This window comes from Rana temporaria, chromosome 10 (genome assembly GCF_905171775.1).
Source record: "Rana temporaria chromosome 10, aRanTem1.1, whole genome shotgun sequence".
NCBI classification, from domain to species: Eukaryota; Metazoa; Chordata; class Amphibia; order Anura; family Ranidae; genus Rana; species Rana temporaria.
Genome location: NC_053498.1, coordinates 96,251,388 through 96,272,295, shown reverse-complemented (window position 1 = coordinate 96,272,295; position 20,908 = coordinate 96,251,388). Strand labels below are relative to the sequence as shown.

Genomic DNA, 20,908 nt, shown 5'->3' with positions numbered 1-20,908 from the left:
GTGGTTCCTATTCTTTATCAGATTATCCGTAAGCCTGAATAAAGAGGTGGGTTTTTAAACCCTTCCTGAAAGGGTGAGGGTGAGAACCTTAGAGACGCTGGAAGGGAATTCCACAGCGTCCACAGAATTCCACAGAAACCAGACGTGCAGCTTGATTCTGAATGACTTGCAATTTTTTTTGCCACGTCAATGGTAGCCCAAGAAAAAAGATGTTGGAGCAATCCAACCAGGAATGCACAAGGCCCTGTACAAGAATTAGCCGGTTTTCGTGCAAAAACAGATCTTTAATTTTTCGCAGTCTTTGTATATAGAAGTTGGAGTTTTTGATACAGAGTTTTGCATGAGGTATGAATGACAGGCAGGGATCAAAGATGATGCCTAGGTTCCTGACCTGTTTTGCTGGCATTGGGATTGGGCAGAATGAGATGGGGTAGGCCTAGAGAAAATTGGTGGTTGATTGAGGGTCCACCAACATCACCTCAATCTTAAATTTGTTGAGGCCTAGCTTGTTATTGGCGATCCATTTTTGTATGTGAAGGAGCCCATTTCTCAGCTGTAATTGCATATTTTGCCCATCGTCTGCATCAGCCAGGATCTGCGTGTCATCTGTGTAGATCTGGCATGCTAGTTTGTGTGTAGCAATGATGTCAGCGAGGGGGCGCATATAGCAGTTAAAAAGCAGGGGCGACAAAGCCGAGCCCTGCGGAACTCCATAGAGAAGAGGTTCAATTGGCGAGCTGCATGCGTTCATCCACACTTGATGGGACCTGTCCGTGAGAAAGGAGGTAATCCAGCAGAGGACAGTGCCACTACACCCAAAAAGATATTTCATGCGGTCTTCCAAAATTTGATGGTCGATAGTGTCGAAGGCTGCGGAGAGGTCAAGCAGCACTAAGGCTGCCGACCCCCCCGCATATTTTACCCTGAACAGGCGTTCACGTATATCAAGTGCAGAGAGTTCAGTGCAACGACCCGGCCTAAATCCCAACTGGGAATCATGGAACAGGTCGTTACCCTTGAAGAAGCTTTGCATTTGTTGAAAGACGACCTGCTCCTGGATCTTCGCCAGAAAGGGAAGAAGAGATATAGGTCTAAAATTGATGATCAGGGAAGGGTTGAGTGTGTTCTTCTTCAACAAGGGAGAGACAATGGCATGCTTTAGTCGTGTTGGAACGGCCCTTATTTTTAAAGATAGTGAACCTATCTGTCACGTATCAGATAAGACCAGAACTGTGTGGACTGCAACACAGGAAACCCAGACGTGTTTAAGTGAAATATGATAATTTATTAAAGATAAGTGAAATATAAAAATAACAACCTCCAAACCACACTGTGCACAACAACCAATACCAACAGAACCCACAAATAATAACAGTAAGAGACAAATATGTACAGGTAATGGGGAAAACCAGAATCATAACAGGGCCAGGCCAGGGTAGTCAATGGGAGGTCAGCAGCTGGGGAAAGGGAAAACAAACAGGACAAGGAGAGGACGGATGGATCACAGGGGGGACAGGTACAGGTACAAGGCACAGGGTACAGGATTCCAGGTTCAGGTAACAGACAGGATCAGGATCAGGATTGGGTAAAGATGCAGAGCTACTCAGGGTCAGGGCGCATGGAGAGATACCAAGGCAAAGTATGATTGTCAGTGCCAGGTATTTTGTACACATCTCCTGCAATCAGTCTCAGGTGACGCCGAATTGCAGGAGACCCCACGCTGGTGGACGCCAGTACTGCGGCCCAAAGATCACATAATACCACCACCAGGGGAGAGCTCCCCTGGCAGTTCCAGACTGCCAGGAGACACCTGCTGGTGGACCACAGTACTGCACGCCAAATATCAGGCAGTGTCACCAGCTGAAGGAACCTTTCCTGACACTATCCTTGTAATTTCTTGGGCCAAAGTATCTGCGTTTTTCTTCATAAACCATACGGGACAGATGTCATTCGGAAAGCTTGACGGTTTGAGCTTGGACATAATATTGGACATCTCTGCCACTGAGGTGGGTGCAAAGGAGCTAAAAGCTGGAAGAGTTCTTATTAGTATCGGAGAGTCAAGTCATTAGGCAAGATTTTGTCCTGATTACGAATTTTTTTAATTTTGTTCCCCAAAAGGTGGACTGAATCGTAGAGCACAGTTCCACAGAAGGGATATACTTATAAAAATATTTTTTAGGTTCAAATATGTCCCTAACCAATGTGAATAGTCCCTGAGATTTGTTCGAGCCTTGCATTATTCGTTTGTTATATTAAGATCTTTTTTGGAGTTTACTGCCTTTTTATAGCCTTGACAATAAACCCTATAAGCCATTTCGTCCCGGGGAAGTTTTGATCTAAGCCACTTTCTTTCTAATATTCGTCTTTTATTCTTGAGTAAGTCGAGACTAGGGGCGTACCAAGGGCTAGACTTAGAGAGTCTTGGGCACCTATTTGTTGTTATCAATGGGGCCAGAATGTCATAACTTGCCTTTATTCTTAAATCAAATTCATCTAGTGATATTTCCAGCCTTTTTATCTCGGTTTCTAAAACAGGCATTCCGATTTCTCTCTCTCCATTTACTAGGTGTAGCTGTCCCTAGTGGTAGTCAAAGCATGTTTTAAAGTCTTCAACTGTTATATTTGTTAGTTTCCAAAATGGAACAGCTTTAAAATTAAAGGCTTCCGTGCCATGAGTAAAAAGGGCATCTAGCATATAGCCCTTTATGTGTGTGATCATGGTGGATGCAAGAGTAAAATGGAGGCCATCTAAGTCACCTATAAGATTTTGGGAGTCACAATTTGTATCATCCTCCACCCACATATTCATGTCTCCCTGGAGGACGACACAATCCAATTGTAGACACAGGGGCCCGGATTCACAAAGCACTTACGCCGACGTATCTCGAGATACGCCGCGTAAGTGTAAATGTGCGCCGTCGTATCTGTGCGCCGTGCCCACAGAACTAGATACGCCTGAAAATAGGCTTCCTACGACCGACGTAACTTTCCTACGCCGTCGTATCGTGGGCGCATATTGACGCTGGGCGCATTTTCCACTCCCATTGATTTTCTATGCAAATGAGGGAGATACGCCGATTCATGAACGTAGTTGCGCCCGGGCGAATAATATACACGGTTTGCGTATGTCGTACGTCCGGCGTAAATTTATTCCCCATATAGGAGGCGCAAGTCATGCTAAGGTATGGACCAGGGAACACAGCCGTCGTATTTTACGTCGTTAAGGTAGTACGTGAATAGGGCTAGGCGTAGGTTACATTCACGTCGTAGGCAGTGATTCGACATATCTTAGGCAGTTGTTTCGACGTGATTCTGAGCATGCGCACTGGGATGCGGCCATGGGACGGCGCATGCGCCGTACGTTACTCGTATCTTTATGACGCTCAGTCCATCATTTACATGGGCTCACGCCTCATTAGCATGGCTCACGCCCACTTCCACCTACGCTGGCTTACGCCGAAGAAGCCCAGCGTATCTTTAACAGCGAGTGGGAGCGAGTGCTTTGTGAATCAAGTGCTCGCCTCTGTGCGCTGCGCCGGCGTAGCGTATATTCGATACGCTACGCCGGCATAAATATGCGCCGAGGTATGTGAATCCGGGCCAGGGACATCATTAATTCTGATAAGTCAACATGGGAAGTCCCTCCTGGACCGGGTGGACGATAGACAGTGGCTAATATAAATGTAGAAGAGTCACTTACTTTACACCTGAGCACCAGGTGTACAAATGAATTATTCTCAAGTGTTTTTAGCTCAGTGCAGTCCAAGCACTCATCATGAATCACACAACCTCTCCCCTCTTGTATTCTCTATTTTTGACTAAAATCTTAACATTTTGAGGAAGTAATTCTTCTAAAACTGACTTATAATTCACATTAAACCAAGTCTCTGTGATTCCTAAAATATGAAATTTCTCTGACTTGAGCATGTCAAAAATTTTCGCGCAGTGCTTAGTAGCTGAACGGGCATTAATAAAGGCAGCCTTTAAAGTCTCAGCGGTAAATTAATTCGCCGTGGTGCTTTTCGGCTGTTTGTCCCATTTCTTATGTTCCAGGGGGCACCAGATTTTATTTCTGATGCAATTAAGTTGAGTTTCTCTTGGTATTTTAGTATGTTGCTTCAAGATCCAGTTCTTGAGCGAGACTATTCTACATTTTCACAGCTCTTACTGTAAAGAAGCCTTTTTGTATTTGGAGATTAAGGGCCAGATCCACAAAAGAATTACGCCGGTGTATCTCTTGATACGCCGCGTAATTTCAAATTTTGTGCGTCATATCTTTGTTTTGTATCTACAAAACAAGATACGACGGCATCTCGGATCGATCCGACAGGCGTACGTCTTAGTACGCCGCCGGATCTTAGGTGCAATTTTTTCGGTGGCCGCTAGGTGGCGTTTCTGTCGAATTCCGCGTCGAGTATGCAGATTAGCTTGTTACGGCGATCCATGAACTTACGTCCGGCCGGCGCATTTTTTTAAGTCGTTTGCGTTCGGCTTTTTCCGGCGTATAGTTACCCCTGCTATTATGAGGCTTACTCAATGTTAAGTATGGCCGTCGTTCCCGCCTCGCATTTTGAATTGTTTACCTCGTTTGCGTAAGTCGTTCGCGAATAGGGATTTGCGTAGAATGACGTCACCGTCTTAAACATTGGCTTGTTCTGGTTTCATTTCGAGCATGTGCACTGGGATACCCCCACGGACGGCGCATGCGCCGTTCAAAAATCGTTGTTTACGTCGGGTCACGACGTATTAACATAAAACACGCCCCCATTACATCCATTTGAATCCCGCGCCCTTACGCTGCCAAAGATACACTACGCCACCATAACTTACGGCGCAAATTCATTGAGGTTTTGAAAAAAAAAAAAGTTACGGCGGCATAGTGTAACTTAGATACATTGCGCCCGGCGGAAAGATGCGCGGAGGTACGTGGATCTGCCCCTAAATCTCTTTTCCTCCAGAGATAAAGAGTGCCCTCTTATACTCTGTGATGACCTTAAAGCGAATAGCTCAACACCACGTTCACTATATGGACCCCTTATGTATTTATAAACTTTGATCATATTGCCCCTCTAATTTCCTCTACTCAAGAGAGAAAAAATTCAGTTCCTCTAATCTTTCCTCATAGCTGAGCTCCTCCATGTCTCTTATCAGTTTGGTTGCTCTTCTCTGCACTTTCTCCAGTTCCCCGATATCCTCTTTATGAAAGGTAAGTATAAATACTACTTGCAGATTCTTCATAAAGTTGTACCCTGACTGCATTTTAGCTGTTCCATAATTCTGGAGCAGGGGTGTCATAGTAAATAAAATTTTGGGCCGCATCAGCATCATGGTTGCCCTCAAGAGGCCAGTTGTATCTGTAAGACTATATAGATTTAGCCAGGGTTTTTTTTCTCTAAGGCCCCGTACACACGGCCGAGGAACTCGACGTGCCAAACACATCGAGTTCCTCGGCCAGTTCAGTCCTGGAGCCGCCGAGGACCTCGGCGGGCCGAGTTCTCCCATAGAACAACGAGGAAATAGAGAACATGTTCTCTATTTCCTCGCCGAGGTCCTCGTCGGCTTCCTCGGCCGAAAGTGTACACACGGCCGGGTTTCTCGGCAGAATTCAGCCAGAAACTCGGTCGGAAGCTGAATTCTGCCGAGGAAACTGGTCGTGTGTACGGGGCCTCAGAGAATAGGTGCAGGAACTCCACCACACCCCCACCAAACAACATCCAATGGTGGGTGTTGTCAAATTGCACTAACAGTGGGAGGGTCCTAAAGGGGCAATAAACACAAGGGGCCAGATCCACGAAGCGCGGCGCTTCTATCCGTCCAGCGTAGTGTATCTCTGATACACTACGCCGCCGTAACTTACAGCTTTTTTTTGTATCCTGAAAGAATTTCCGCCGTAAGTTACGGCGGCGTAGGGGCGCGTAATTCAAATGTATGTGATGGGGACGTGTTTTATGTTAATACGTCTTGACCCGACGTAAATGACGTTTTTTTTTTTACGGCGCATGCGCCGTCCGTGGGGGTATCCCAGTGCGCATGCTCGAAATTAACCCGCAACAAGCCAATGCTTTCGACGTTGACGTCATTCTACGCAAAGCCCTATTCGCAAACGACGTAACATTTTCAAAATTTGACGCGGGAACGACGGCCATACTTAACATAGGATACGCCTCATATAGCAGGGGTAAGTATATGCCGAAAAAAGCCTTACGGAAATGAGGTAAAAAAATGCGCCGCCAGACGTACGTTCGCGGATCGCCGTATCTAGCTAATTTGCATACTCGACGTGGAAATTCGACGGAAACGCCACCGAGCGGCCAGTGTAAATATGCACCTTCGATCCGACGGCGTACTAAGACGTACGCCAGTCGGATCGATTCAGTCGTATCTTGTTTTGTGGATACAAAACAAAGATACGACGGGGCATTTTAAAAATTACGCAGCGTATCCATAAATACGCCGGCCTAATTCGTTTGTGAATCTGGCCCAAGGAGTGCGTTATGTGCTAGGTTTAGGGTTCTGTGTTTACAAGTGAAAGTGGTAAGTGGGGAGCAAAGGGCGAAAGCCAGAGGTGACCGCGTGAAGTTCTGCCATGTTCCAGCTGAAAAAAAGCCCTGGGTGAGAGGGCCACATGTATTGGCCTGGCAGGTCAGATTTGGCTCGCAGAGCTTGTGTTTGACACATGTGTTCTAGAGAATGTATGCAAATGTGATAATGAACCTGAGATATAGTACTTGGGGATGCCATATTAAAACAACCTCCTGCTTTTGTTTTAGATGAGAGCAAAAGTGATTGTGCTGTTATTAATGATTTTACATTGTCGTTCTTGTAGGATATGTGCAGAGAGCTTCACACCAGGATTGATGTTGTGGATGAAGAAAGATATGACATGGAAGCCAAAGTGAATAAAAGTGTTATTGAGGTACTGTACAATCTTTCACCCAGAAAACAATAACTTGATAAAAAAAACTTGTGCCAAAAGCAAAATAGTTATATGTAAATAAACATGTTATAAAATATAAAGAAAGCCTTTACAAAATGTACCTTTTTATCCCTAAAAAACTGTTCTTAATTTTCAGTCAATTGACTGTTTAGGCCTTAAAGAGGAGTTCCACCCAAATTTGGAACTTCCTCTTAACCCACTCCTCTCCCCCTTACATGCCACATTTGGCATGTAATTTTTTTGGGGGGGGAGTGGGGGCTTCAGCAAGAGTGGGACTTCCTGTCCCACTTCCTCCTTCCTGTAGGCGACTAAGCTTAATCGCCTTCAGGAAGGGGCTGCTGTAGGCGATCGCCTAGGACACGTCACAGCTCCTAGGCGATCTCCTGGCCAATTACACGGCGCGGCGCCGGGCCACGCAGCTCGCGCATGCGCAGTGCCGCTCGCGCATGCGCAGTGGGTGCCCGGCCGTGAAGCCGAAAGCTGACACGGCCGGGTGCCCACACTGAGAATGAAGACGCCGGCCGGGGAGGGGGGGAGAGGAGCGGAGCCCCGGCCGGCGCGTCGCTGGAGCGCTGGAGCAGGTAAGTGTCTATTTATTAAAAGCCAGCAGCTACACTTTTTGTTGCTGCTGACTTTTAATAAACATACAAATGGCTGGAACTCCCCTTTAAGTGCTTTTTGCAAGTAGCAGAAAAGATTTTTCTCAGTTTCTCTTCCCTTAGTTATTTAACTCATAAAGACTCCTTAACTTGGGCGGACTGACCATTCAGGCTCTCGGGCTCTGCCCGAGGGCTCAGGGTCAGTAGAGGCTCAACACATGTCACATATAGGATAGGAGCGGATGAGGAGGTGAAAGAAGCATTTACTCAACCAGTAGGGGACTGCTAGTGATAGTGAGGGGAGCGGTGGCGGCCTCCGATCCTGGAAGTACCACAAACATCTATGCATGTGTCCACCGCTACCAGGTTTGCTAATCTGACAGAACACCTGCAGTCAGAAGAAGTGGCAGTGTACATGTTACTACACCCAGCTACGTCTTGAATTTAACAGTAAGGCCTTGTACACACGATAGGTTAACCAGAGGACAACGGTCAGCTTCAAGCATGAAGCTGACTGATGGTCCGTCGCGCCTACACACCATCAGTTAAAAAAACGATCATGTCAGAACGCTGTGACGTAAAACACAACGATGTGCTGAAAAAAACGAAGTTCAATACTTCCAAGCATGCGTCGATTTGATTCTGAGCATGCATGGATTTTTAACCGATGGTTGTGCCTACTAACGATCGGTTTTGACCTATTGGATAGGAATCCATTGGTTAATTTTAAAGCAAGTTGGCTTTTTTTTAACCTAAGGTTAAATAACCTATGGGGCCCACACACAATCGGTTTGGACCGATGAAAACGGTCCATCAGAGCGTTGTCCTCCGGTTAACCTATCGTGTGTACGAGGCCTAATGTTAGCAATAAAGTTAGCATATTTAAATAAATATAGTATGTTGACATGTGTGATGCTGTTTGAATGTTACATTTTTAAAGAAGCTGGGCGGCAGCAGTAGGAAGGTGGCGGAGGCCATGTTGGTGCACACCGTACTGCTCCACGCTAAACCTTTAGGATTTCAAAATGATACATGCAAACAGCATCGCAGATGTCAATATACTATATTTATTTATCTACGCTTATTTTTTTACATTTTTTTATTTGTTTATTTATAAACAGGAACAAGCCCGTGCGGGCCGACATGGTACAATAGTACAAACAGTACATGTGATAGGATAAGTAAATCACAACAATACACAGAATCAATAGAACGTTACACACTACATGATGCATCATGGTAGGCGCCCTTTGTGTGGCACAAACGTAAAGTGACATGTGTGCCCCAGGAGAGCACCTGGGCTCCGTCACCCAATGAAACTAGTGGTGACTCCCAGAGGGTGTCTCCCTCTCAGAGAGGGAGGCGTAGTTGTCGAGTCGTAGTCAAGTGTCGGGTCCACGCGACCGGTCCCTTATTTTTCTTTTTATATCAAGAAAGAGAAAAGGAAAGAGGGGAAAAAGCCCCAGTGTGGGGGAGTAGAAAATTCCAGAGAAAAGAAAACAGGACTGAAAGAGGGAAGAAAGAGAAAGTGGTCAGGGGTAGAGGGTGGGAGGGGGGGGGGTCGGAGGGGTAGGTCACCTTGCATATAGGCTCACCGTAGGGGTAGTCCCCCTACTTTGTGGACTCGCTCCCTGTTATGGAGACGGTCTGGGGCGGGGGGGAATCATACTGGTATGGTAACGTTCACCCGTCAGCCGTGGGCTCTCTCAGTGCCTGGCCCTCAGCTGAATAGATGAAGATATTCCATAGCTGCCAGGTATCAGTAAATGTTTCCTGCCTGTTGTGTGCTGTGAGGATAAGATCCTTCATGTGCTTTATCTCCTCCACCTTCGTGATCCATTGGAACACTGTCGGCGGGAGCGTGGCCTTCCAATGGAGAGGGATGCAGGCCTTTGCCGCATCCAAAAGGTGTCTGATTACGGATTTTTTGTATGCCTTCTCCGGGACGGTAGATACGTGCAGGAGAAAGAACGCCGGGTCATCCGGTATAACGCGAACCGTGAATTTCTGGGCTACCTCACGGATCACCCGCCAAAAGCGTCTCAGACCAGGGCAGGACCAAAAGATGTGAAGTAGCGTCCCCTTGTCTGCCCGACAGCACCATCAAAGATCAGACGTCGTTGGGAAGAACTTGTGGAGCAGTACTGGTGTCCTGTACCATCGTGACAGGAGCTTGTAACTAGTTTCCTGTGTCTTGGCGCAAATTGAGGATTTGTGCGTGAATCTCAGAATGCGTTGTCGTTCGGCCGTAGTGAACTGACGGTTCAGCTCCTCTTCCCACTTAAGCACACCCGGGGGCACGAAGTCTGCGCGTGGCGCATTTATAAGACTATAGGCCACGGAGACATAGCTGCAGGGCTTTTTTTCAGGGGGAACTTGGGGGAACTCAGTTCCACCACCTTTGGCTCAGACCCTTTGGTGCCTGCTCACCACAATCACTTGTAAACACAGAAGTCTGGTTTCTGTGTTTACAAGTGACAGCTCTGCACTCTGTGTGTAACCCCCTGAACTCTGCACTCTGTATGTAATGCAATCCTGGTATTTAATTCCCCTTTAAGACCCTTCTACTGTTTGTGAAATCTGAACGGGGTCGTGGTTGAGCTCCTGCACCTATTTTCTGAGAAAAAAAGCTCTGCATAGCTGGGTGTACTAAGAAGTGCACTGCCTTCTTCTGACTGCAGGTGTTCTGTCAGATGAGCGGTGGACGCATACACAGCTGACAGAATGTCACTTCTGTTACCTAATCTGATGTGTCGCCGATTCTGATGAGAAGAGTCCATCATATTAGATGACTGGACACTGACTCCTTTACCATGGCTCATGTAGTGCTCAAGGAACCCTGTTGAAATTATGCTGGGGGAGGGGTAGGATGGGATCTCCCAGTTCAATTTTTTGTGGGGTCTCCTGTGTTTTCGTATGTATGGGGTTAACAGAATAAAAAAAAAAAAAAAAAACTTGTACAAAAGAACAGTAGAAAAAACAAAAAGCAAAGTTACCTTGCAGGATATTCTGTTACAAATATACAAAATTGAACATCTTTATAGTTTAAAAAAATACTCTGCACACAAAAAAAGAGGATTTGCAGTAATATATTAACGTCTGTGTGTGTGGTGGCCATTTTCATACATAGAATAGTTTCTAAACTGGTCAGGAAATTTCATTTTACATTGTCAGTGTGTAACTATTCTGGAAATGAACCACAAGATGGCGCTATTGCTTGGTTTACATGCTTGCATTATGCTGGACAATGCTTTTTGTCTAATAAATACAAATCTCGAGATACTCAGCGTATCGTCGCTCTATTTTTGTTTATAGTGCAAAAAATAAAAACCGCAGAAGTGATCAAATACCACCAAAAGAAAGCTCTATTTGTGGGAAAAAAAGGACGTCAATTTTGTTTGGGAGCCACGTCGCACGACTGCGCAATTGTCTGTTAAAGCGACGCAGTGCTGAATTGTAAAAACGCCTTTGGGCATTTAGCAGCATATTGGTCCGGGCTTAAGTGGTAAAAGATACGACGGCGCGGATTCGGACTTACGACGGCGTATCTACTGATACGCCCGTCGCAAGTCTTTCTGAATCTAGCCCTTTATGTCTAAAGCCTGGTACACACTACTAGTGTTTTCCACTCAACCCAGCAGGGCTGAAAGAAAAACAAATTGACAGCTCAGGAGGGGCCGCTGTACTAATAATCTGTTGTTAGTACAGTGATCTCCCCCCGCCAGAACACTGGTTGAGTGGACTGAATGGGAGCCGATCAGCAGACCTTTTTCGATCATGACCCTTGGACAGATACCATTCCTCCCGTGTGTACTAGGCTTTAGGGTGTCTCCACTCTTTGGACAGCAGCATTGCCAAATTAGGGAAAGGGTGGAGTTAGATTAATTAGCATATTTCGATGGACTTCACTAACAATTCAAGCCCTACTCCAGCTAACATTTTTTAAGCAGTTACAGCAACAGTTTTTTTTTCTTCAGTATAAGGGTTTTACATAAATGAATAAAAGCTGACCATTGTAAGCACCCCAATGGTTTGTCTCAACCTTCTAATTGCCACTTTTGTTGGACAGCTGGTCTGTTGAAGGAAGTTGAGAAATAACAGACTTACTGGCTAGATCAGCAGGTAAAGATTAAGGGGGGAAAAACAAAACAAATGTAGCCACCACAGCCAAGAATTGATAAGATAAAATATAATAGATTTTTGTTTTGGGGTTATAATACCCCCGCTCGCCCCCGACTCCTGTGCGCGTGCCCGGCCGGCACGATCGCCGCTGGGCACACGCGATCGCTCGTTACAGAGCGAGGACCGGGAGCTGTGTGTGTAAACACACAGCTCCCGGTCCTGTCAGGGAGAGAAATGCCGATCTTCAATGTATGAACAGAATATCAGTCATTTCCCCTAGTGAGTCCACCCCCCCTACAGTTAGAACACACCCAGGGAACATACTTAACCCCTTCCCCGCCCCCTAGTGTTAACCCCTTCACTGCCAGTGGCATTTTTATAGTAATCTAATGCATTTTTATAGCACTGATCGCTATAAAAATGCAAATGTCCCAAAAATGTGTCAAAAGTGTCCGAAGTGTCCGCCATAATGTCGCAGTACCGGAAAAAAAATCGCTGATCGCCGCCATTACTAGTAAAAAAAAAATATTCATAAAAATGCCATAAAAATACCCCCTAATTTGTAAACGCTATAACTTTTGCGCAAACCAATCATTAAACGCTTATTGCGATTTTTTTAACGAAAAATGTGTAGAAGAATACGTATCGGCCTAAACTGAGGACAAACATTTTTTTTTATATATATTTTTGGGAGATATTTATTATAGCAAAAAGTAAAAAATATAAAAAAAATTCTAAATTGTCGCTCTATTTTTGTTTATAGCGCAAAAACTAAAAACCGCAGAGGTGATCAAATACCACCAAAAGAAAGCTCTATTTGTGGGGAAAAAAGGACGCCAATTTTGTTTGGAAGCCATGTCGCACGACCGCGCAATTGTCAGTTAAATCCACGCAGTGTCGAATCCCAAAAAGTGCTCTGGTCTTTGCCAAGCAATATGGTCCGGGGGTTAAGTGGTTAATTAGTCTGACGTAAAATTCACAACTGTCTGCACAAATGTTTTTGTGTCATGAATGTGAGGAGAGGTTAAATTTGAAATTGGGAACTCCAGTCCTTATCTATGTCTCGTTCTATTATGATGCCACACTGTCTTTCTTAAAATTACAACCACATCCTGAGGGGAAGTGCTTACCAGAAGGGCCTTTGCTTTTTATGATATAAAGGAGTCCAAGTTTCATATCTGCTTTTCTCATTGCAACTTCCCATGTTTCTGTTCTTGTAAGATAGCAGATGTGCACAAGGAACTGGTTTTCTATGTCATAATTACATAGCGACCACAATATATATAATTATCAAAGTGCTTGGTGCTAATTTAAAGATGTTAAACTGAAGTAAATTCCATCCTTCCTCCAGCAGTATATATTCACCCTCTGCACCCTCAGCACTTTGTTTAGCTGCCAGAAGAAGCACTAATCATCTGACATCACTAGGCCAATCACGGGGCACTGTCACATGGAAAAGGAGGAGTGATTATCATGCTCCCCCATACCTAGAAGTACCCAACATGGCTGGGCCAATGCAGAGGTATCTAAGTAGGTGGTGGTTGTCAGTCACGTCCTCTAAGGTTTCCCTCCTCATTGGGTGTCGATCACATGAGAGCTTTACATTGGGGTGGGTTATTCTGTGCTAGGTTAGTCAATTTGTTACTGATTCACATTACACACACACACACACACATGGGGTACCTTTACTTTGTGTAATTTTTGCTATACCCTGCGACAAGGCTGGGGATGCCGTGGGAGAATACGTGACCTTACATAGTTACATAGTTACATAGTTAGTCAGGTTGAAAAAAGACACAAGTCCATCCAGTTCAACCACAAAAAATAAAAAAACAAAATAAAAAACACAGTAAAATCCTATACACCCAACTCCATACCCACAGTTGATCCAGAGGAAGGCAAAAAACCCCAGCAGAGCATGATCCAATTTGCTACAGCAGGGGAAAAAATTCCTTCCTGATCCCCCGAGAGGCAATCGGATTTACCCTGGATCAACTTTACCGATAAATCTTAGTACTCAGTTATATTCTGTACATTTAGGAAAGAATCCAGGCCTTTCTTAACTAGTAGCCGACCAGCCACCGTCATTATACGGCGGCAGGTCGGCTCTCCTGGGCGAGAGCCCGTAGCTATACGTCCTATCGTATAGCCGCCACTAGGGGGCGCGTGCGCGCCGCCGGAGGCGCGCGCGCGCGCTCCCCGCTCGCCCCCGACTCCCGTGCGTGTGCCTGGCGGGCGCGATCGCCGCCGGGCACACGCGATCGCTCGGTACAGAGCGGGGAACGGGAGCTGTGTGTGTAAACACACAGCTCTCGTTCCTGTCAGCAGGGGAAATGCTGATTTTCTGTTCATACAATGTATGAACAGAAAATCAGTGTTTCCCCTAGTGAGGCCACCCCCCCCCCCACAGTAAGAACACACCCAGGCATACTTAACCCCTTCCCCGCCCCCTAGTGTTAACCCCTTCACTGCCAGTGGCATTTTTATAGTAATCTAATGCATTTTTATAGCACTGATCGCTATAAAAATGCCAATGGTCCCAAAAATGTGTCAAAAATGTCCGAAGTGTCCGCCATAATGTCGCAATACCGAAAAAAAAATCGCTGATCGCCGCCATTACTAGTAAAAAAAATATTAATAAAAATGCCATAAAAATACCCCCTATTTTGTAAACGCTATAACTTTTGCGCAAACCAATCAATAAACGCTTATTGCGATTTTTTTTTACGAAAAATATGTAGAAGAATACGTATCGGCCTAAACTGAGGAAAAAAAATGTTTTTTTATATATTTTTGGGGGATATTTATTACAGCAAAAAGTAAAAAATATTCATTTTTTTCAAAATTGTCGCTCTATTTTTGTTTATAGCGCAAAAAATAAAAAACGCAGAGGTGATCAAATACCACCAAAAGAAAGCTCTATTTGTGGGAAAAAAAGGACGCCAATTTTGTTTGGGAATGCAAAGGAATTGTTTTGGGAACAACTGCGCTAAGGTAGAAAGTTTAGGATTGACAAGCAGCAATTAAATTGTGTGTAAACAATGTAAATATTAGAAAAAGAAAGATTAATTGCGCTAAACCAAAAAAAGGAGGGGACGAACATATGTTAAACAAACATATTGAACATGTGCAAAAGTGCATGTGCTAAAAAATTCCTAGATTAACACTCTGAATTAAACACCAATTAAGAGTCCCATTAGGTCAAGGGGCCAAAGCCACCTGGCCCTACTAGACAATAAAGTACTAGCCCAGTGGGTATTGCCACGAAAAGCCTGACAACACTATTAAAAAAATTCAATCAAACAATAAACCACAAATGAGTGAATAAAGTCCATAAACTTCAATTTGGAAATAAATGTGATGAATCCAAGTGAGATTGGAGACACCCGTGAAAGCTTCAAGAAGTCCTGATTATAACACCAACGTGAATCCACCACCGATCACACAGCTGCTTACCGGAAGTCAGGGTCCTGCCGGACCACTATCAACATGTCTTTCCACCATGGGTATCACATCTGCAGGAAGTTCTCCGCTTGCATTAAGACCATGCCGTGTTAAATGGTGAAAAAAACACAAAACAGGCTCCACATAGCATAAATCCGGATAAATTTATTAAAATATAGTAAAAATAAATGTACAACTCACATTTAAGTTGATAAAAACAAGCAGTTGGCCTGTAACGCCGGCCGGACGTATCAGGGACAAAAGCCACTCGTTGGAGAAAATGAAGGGGATGGCGTCCACACGTCACTCACTCCACCCGACGCGTTTCGTGAGAAATCACTTCTTCTCGGGGTACGAGTGGCGTGGGACGCCACCCCTCTTTATAGAAACACCTATCGCTAACAAACAATCGAGCCATAATTACCACGCCTCGCTCCGGGATCGCCGCGCACGCCGGAAGTGTAACTCATTGACATCCGGGTCACCGGACGCTCCGAGGCTGCCCATAGGCTACCCCAACAGTTCCGCCCAGAGGGGCTGGCACCCATGACGTCCGCGTCACTCACCGAAGCGAGGCCTGACAAGACCACCCTCAAAGGGGGCGGGGCTGTATATGTCATGGCTCGAGTGCTTGGAGCTCACACTAAACATTTAATAGCGATAATTGTCAACCTGTACCCATGCCTACATCTCGTGTGTCATGGGGCATCATCAAGTTGTTCGCTCCATAAGGAATTTTTAAAAGGGAATTTAAAAATGAATCAAACCACCTACGATCGTAACCAAGCCTCACTATGGGTCACTCGCACATGCGCCCAACCAACAATAGTGGTTGCGCTCCACAGGGCGTAATGCTAGCCATTTTCGAGGCAAACCCTCCCATATCATAAAGGGATTAATGGGAAAGTCGTGACAGTTTCACACAGTGATCTCACCATGTTGTTCAATGGCCCATACCCAGAAATGAACCTGTAGTTGATGGACATTGTATAAATAAAATAAACTCAATCAAAACATTAAAAATTAATTTAAGTGCATTTGTGAAACATAAATAAATTGACTAGTGATAATAAATCAATTCTAATTATATGGGCGACCTCAACAATCAAAATCCCATATATTATTAAGTTACAATTTGTGATCAATATGTGAACCATAACTGAATCTCCATAAGACCCCTGTTACGGGGAATGTTGAATCAATAAAATTAAAATTAGTGTATATCAAAACAAAGGGGTTAATCCCAATCCATACAATCAACATAAATTAATAAATCTGAGACTAAAAAAGGGAGAGGGGGGGGGGGGGGGAGATTAGCCCCGATACTAGTGAAAGTTATCACCAGACAGTATATCCATAACTAATTTTTCTCGTCAGAACAAAAAGTTCAATCACCTGCTAGGGAAGTCTCAAGAGTTAACAACCATGAACTAAGCATTGTTTATGAATGCATTGATGTCAGTATCCACGTTGAGGCCATGGGGAAGATATGTCCTCAGTCTATGGATCCATGCCATTTCGGTTTTCGAGATTTCTCTAATCAGGGAACTCCCCCTCCAGTTCGGTTTGTATTTATCGATACCCACAAACAAAGTCCCCTCGGGATTTCTATGATGAACCAAATCATAGTGTCTCGAAACCGAATGGTTTGGAAAGCCATTTCTTATCTTAGCTATATGTTCGTTTAGTCTGGTTTTCAATTCCCTCTTGGTCCTCCCTACGTACTGAAGCCCGCAAGGGCATTGGAGTAAGTAAACCACCCCTTTGCTAGAGCAGGTAATGAATGGTTTTACTTCATGTGTTCGACCAGTACTAGTGGAGGAGAAATGGGTGATCTTTCGATCTCGACATTTATTTAGAGAACATACCTGGCAATTTTTGCATCTGTGATAACCCGTGAGATTCTGCCAAAAGATTCTTGTTTCGCTAGGAGGATCCTGAACACTTGGGGCCACACTGGCTCCCAAGGAGGAGGCGCCGCGAAACACTACAGAGGGTCTTGCTGGTAGCACGGGTGCAAGTACAAGATCACTTTGCAGTATATGCCAGTGTTTTCTGATTAAACGTTTAATATTTTGGTGTTGAACCGAGAAAGTGGTTATAAATGGCAAAGAGGAGACGTTGTTTTCCTGTATAGTCTGCACCTTTAACAGGGATTCTCTCTCCGTGTCACGGGCGGATCGTACCGCCTGGTCCAATATCAACGGATCATACCCCTTCTCGAGGAATTTATTCGATAGAACGGTTGCCTGGGTATCAAAAACATCAACTTCTGTACAGTTGCGTCTAATTCTGGTGTATTGTCCCTGAGGAACTGCCTTTAACCATGGACCGTAGTGGCAACTGTCGACAGGAATAAACGAGTTCCTATCTGTTGGTTTAAAAAAAGTACTCGTGACAAACTTGTCACCCACTATACCAATGTTTAGATCCAGAAAATTCACCAAAGTCTGACTCGCAGAAAAGGTAAATCTAATGCCTCTACCATTATCGTTAAGAAAACTCATGAACACATCCAACTCGTCTCTATCTCCATCTCAAAGGAGGAGGACGTCGTCGATATACCTGACCCAAAGGGTTACCTCGGGTCTTCGGCAACCATCGACGACGTCCTCCTCCCACTTGGCCATGAAGAGATTCGCCAGGCTGGGGGCATATTTGGCCCCCATGGCCACTCCTCGGTCCTGGCGAAAGAAACAGTTGTCGAACCAAAAATAGTTATGACTTGCTGCAAACTGCAGCAAAGTCATAATGAACTCAATCTGCTCTGAAACCAAGGTTGAGTCCTTGGTTAGATAAAATCTCACAGCCTCGAGACCCAGGTTATGGGGGATTATGGTGTATAAGGATGTCACGTCAGCCGTGACCATCCACACACCTTCCCTGGGGGTTATTCCTGATAGCAGGTTAATAACCTGCTTCGTGTCTCCAATGAAGGAGGGTACATTACGCACCAGAGGCTGTAAATAAAAATCAATGTACTTGCCCACCCGGGACGTGATGGAATCAATCCCACTAACAATGGGGCGTCCCGGGGGGCAAGTTTGATTCTTATGGATTTTCGGGAGATAGTATATCACCGGTGTACGGGGGGCCATTGGTACTAAGAATAAACTCTCCTTTTTGTTTAGAATCCCTTTCTGAAGACCTTGATCTACAATGATCTCCAAATCGCGTTTGTATTTGATTACTGGGTCGCGGCTTAGAGGGGTATATGTGTCAACGTCGTCCACGATGCGGTGCATCTCTGCAACATAATCGCATCGATCTAGGACGACAATGCCACCCCCCTTGTCAGCCGGTCTGATGACTAGCGATTTGTTAGAACAAAGCGAATCGAGTCCGATCTCAAGATCTTTGTTCAATTTGGCCTTCCTGATCTTCATGTTATCCAAATCTTTGAGAACAACGTCCCTGAACACCCTTATACTGGCAGGTAGGGTACCGGGATTGAACAATGAAGCGTTGGATAGATTGGAGTGTCTATATTTTGGGGCATGCTGGAGACCTTCATTGATTGGGTTCATCAAGAAGTGTCTCTTAATACTCAATTTTCTGGAAAACTTGTGAACATCCATAAAGGTTTGAAATTTGCTCAGATTTCTCGGAAGTGCAAACTTCAAACCCTTATCTAGCAGCCTCTTTTCAGAGTCTGTTAGTGTTTGTTGACTCAAGTTGTAAATTCCAATGCCTACACTCTTCTTCTCTTTGGATGTTTTGGCTCTCCTCCCCCCTCTGGTCCCTCTCTTGGTTCTGTAGGCCATGCTGGGCCGTGATGGCTCCTGGGAAAACCCCAATTATAGGGTGAGCGGGATGGTGGAGGCCCCTGTATGTTTTCAGGTCTAAAGTTCCCATAACCCCTATCTCCTGGTCCAAAGCCAGGTGGGGGAAAAAATCTTTCCCAGCTATTGTATGGAACATCTCTGGGACCGAACCCATAGGGTCCCATTGTGTCTGATAAGGGAAAAAAACGGTTTTGAGTTGGGATATTGAAATCATAACTGCTCTCTCTTCTATTTTGAGGATTAAACTCCATTTGTGTGGAGTTTCTACGTTGAAAGGAGGTAGCTTGATCTCGACCTACTGGAGAGTCACTCCTGTAGTGTTGAAATTGAGGCTCCAATTTATGATTTTTTGATTTGTGTCGGCCTCTAATAGGGGTATTAGATTGAGCCGTATCTTTTTTAGAGTTTCTTAATTTGACTCGGGGTTTCTGTTGAGCCTGGAAAGATGTTGAGGTACCTGGTTGATCCGACCTTTGGTTTGAAACTAATGTGCGCTGTACAGGCACAGGAAGGGTAACAGAGGCTTGTGGAGTAGTGTCCATACCCTCTCTATCTTCAACTTCTGAGGCGATCTTTTTTTGCCATTTGAATACCAACCTTGACTTATAGTCATCTAGGTCGCGGTTGTATTTCTTTTTCTTTTTTATTTTCTGGTCTTTCTCCTCTTTTTCAAGATTTTTCTGTAAGCTGGTAGAGTATTCTTGATATTCCTCTCCTTTTTTGAAAGGAATCAGCAACTCTTTAACCAGCTTGATCTCAGAGTCTAATCTGATCAGTTTGTCTTTCTTCCTCTCCGCTAGAAAGCGCAAGAAGGAAGTGCCAGCATCGTTAAAATATTTGGCCCAACCGATCAGGTCAGACTCATCTGTCTGGGGACTGACCTCCCACCGTAGGCTCCTTGGAACCATCCCACTCTTGACATAAGTTTCTAAAAAAACTACGTCCCACTGGGTATGTATTTCTGCTGTCATGAGGTTTTTCAATCTCATGAAGAGCCCACTTACTTCAGAAGTGGTGGGTATTGGGGTGGAATCAAACACCCCTACTGTATTGACTACCCTGTTTGAACGGAAGTCAAATATATCCATGATGACCCTATGGAGAGAGTCACCACTCAAAGCTGCAATTGAAGGTATACAGGAAATGCAAAGGAATTGTTTTGGGAACAACTGCGCTAAGGTAGAAAGTTTAGGATTGACAAGCAGCAATTAAATTGTGTGTAAACAATGTAAATATTAGAAAAAGTATTAAGAGACACTTCTTGATGAACCCAATCAATGAAGGTCTCCAGCATGCCCCAAAATATAGACACTCCAATCTATCCAACGCTTCATTGTTCAATCCCGGTACCCTACCTGCCAGTATAAGGGTGTTCAGGGACGTTGTTCTCAAAGATTTGGATAACATGAAGATCAGGAAGGCCAAATTGAACAAAGATCTTGAGATCGGACTCGATTCGCTTTGTTCTAACAAATCGCTAGTCATCAGACCGGCTGACAAGGGGGGTGGCATTGTCGTCCTAGATCGATGCGATTATGTTGCAGAGATGCACCGCATCGTGGACGACGTTGACACATATACCCCTCTAAGCCGCGACCCAGTAATCAAATACAAACGCGATTTGGAGATCATTGTAGATCAAGGTCTTCAGAAAGGGATTCTAAACAAAAAGGAGAGTTTATTCTTAGTACCAATGGCCCCCCGTACACCGGTGATATACTATCTCCCGAAAATCCATAAGAATCAAACTTGCCCCCCGGGACGCCCCATTGTTAGTGGGATTGATTCCATCACGTCCCGGGTGGGCAAGTACATTGATTTTTATTTACAGCCTCTGGTGCGTAATGTACCCTCCTTCATTGGAGACACGAAGCAGGTTATTAACCTGCTATCAGGAATAACCCCCAGGGAAGGTGTGTGGATGGTCACGGCTGACGTGACATCCTTATACACCATAATCCCCCATAACCTGGGTCTCGAGGCTGTGAGATTTTATCTAACCAAGGACTCAACCTTGGTTT

The 20,908-nt window shown here is 44.9% G+C and overlaps 1 protein-coding gene across 2 annotated transcripts in view; it reads left to right on the top strand.

The window, feature by feature from the left end:
* The window catches only part of TNNI3 (troponin I3, cardiac type), a 55,530-nt gene that overhangs the window by 22,524 nt on the left and 12,098 nt on the right, over positions 1 to 20,908 (top strand). For both annotated transcript variants that reach the window (XM_040325767.1, XM_040325768.1), the window contains exon 7: positions 6,827 to 6,916. In XM_040325767.1, coding sequence (XP_040181701.1) covers positions 6,827 to 6,916 — 90 coding nt within the window. The remainder of the gene's footprint in view (positions 1 to 6,826; positions 6,917 to 20,908) is intronic.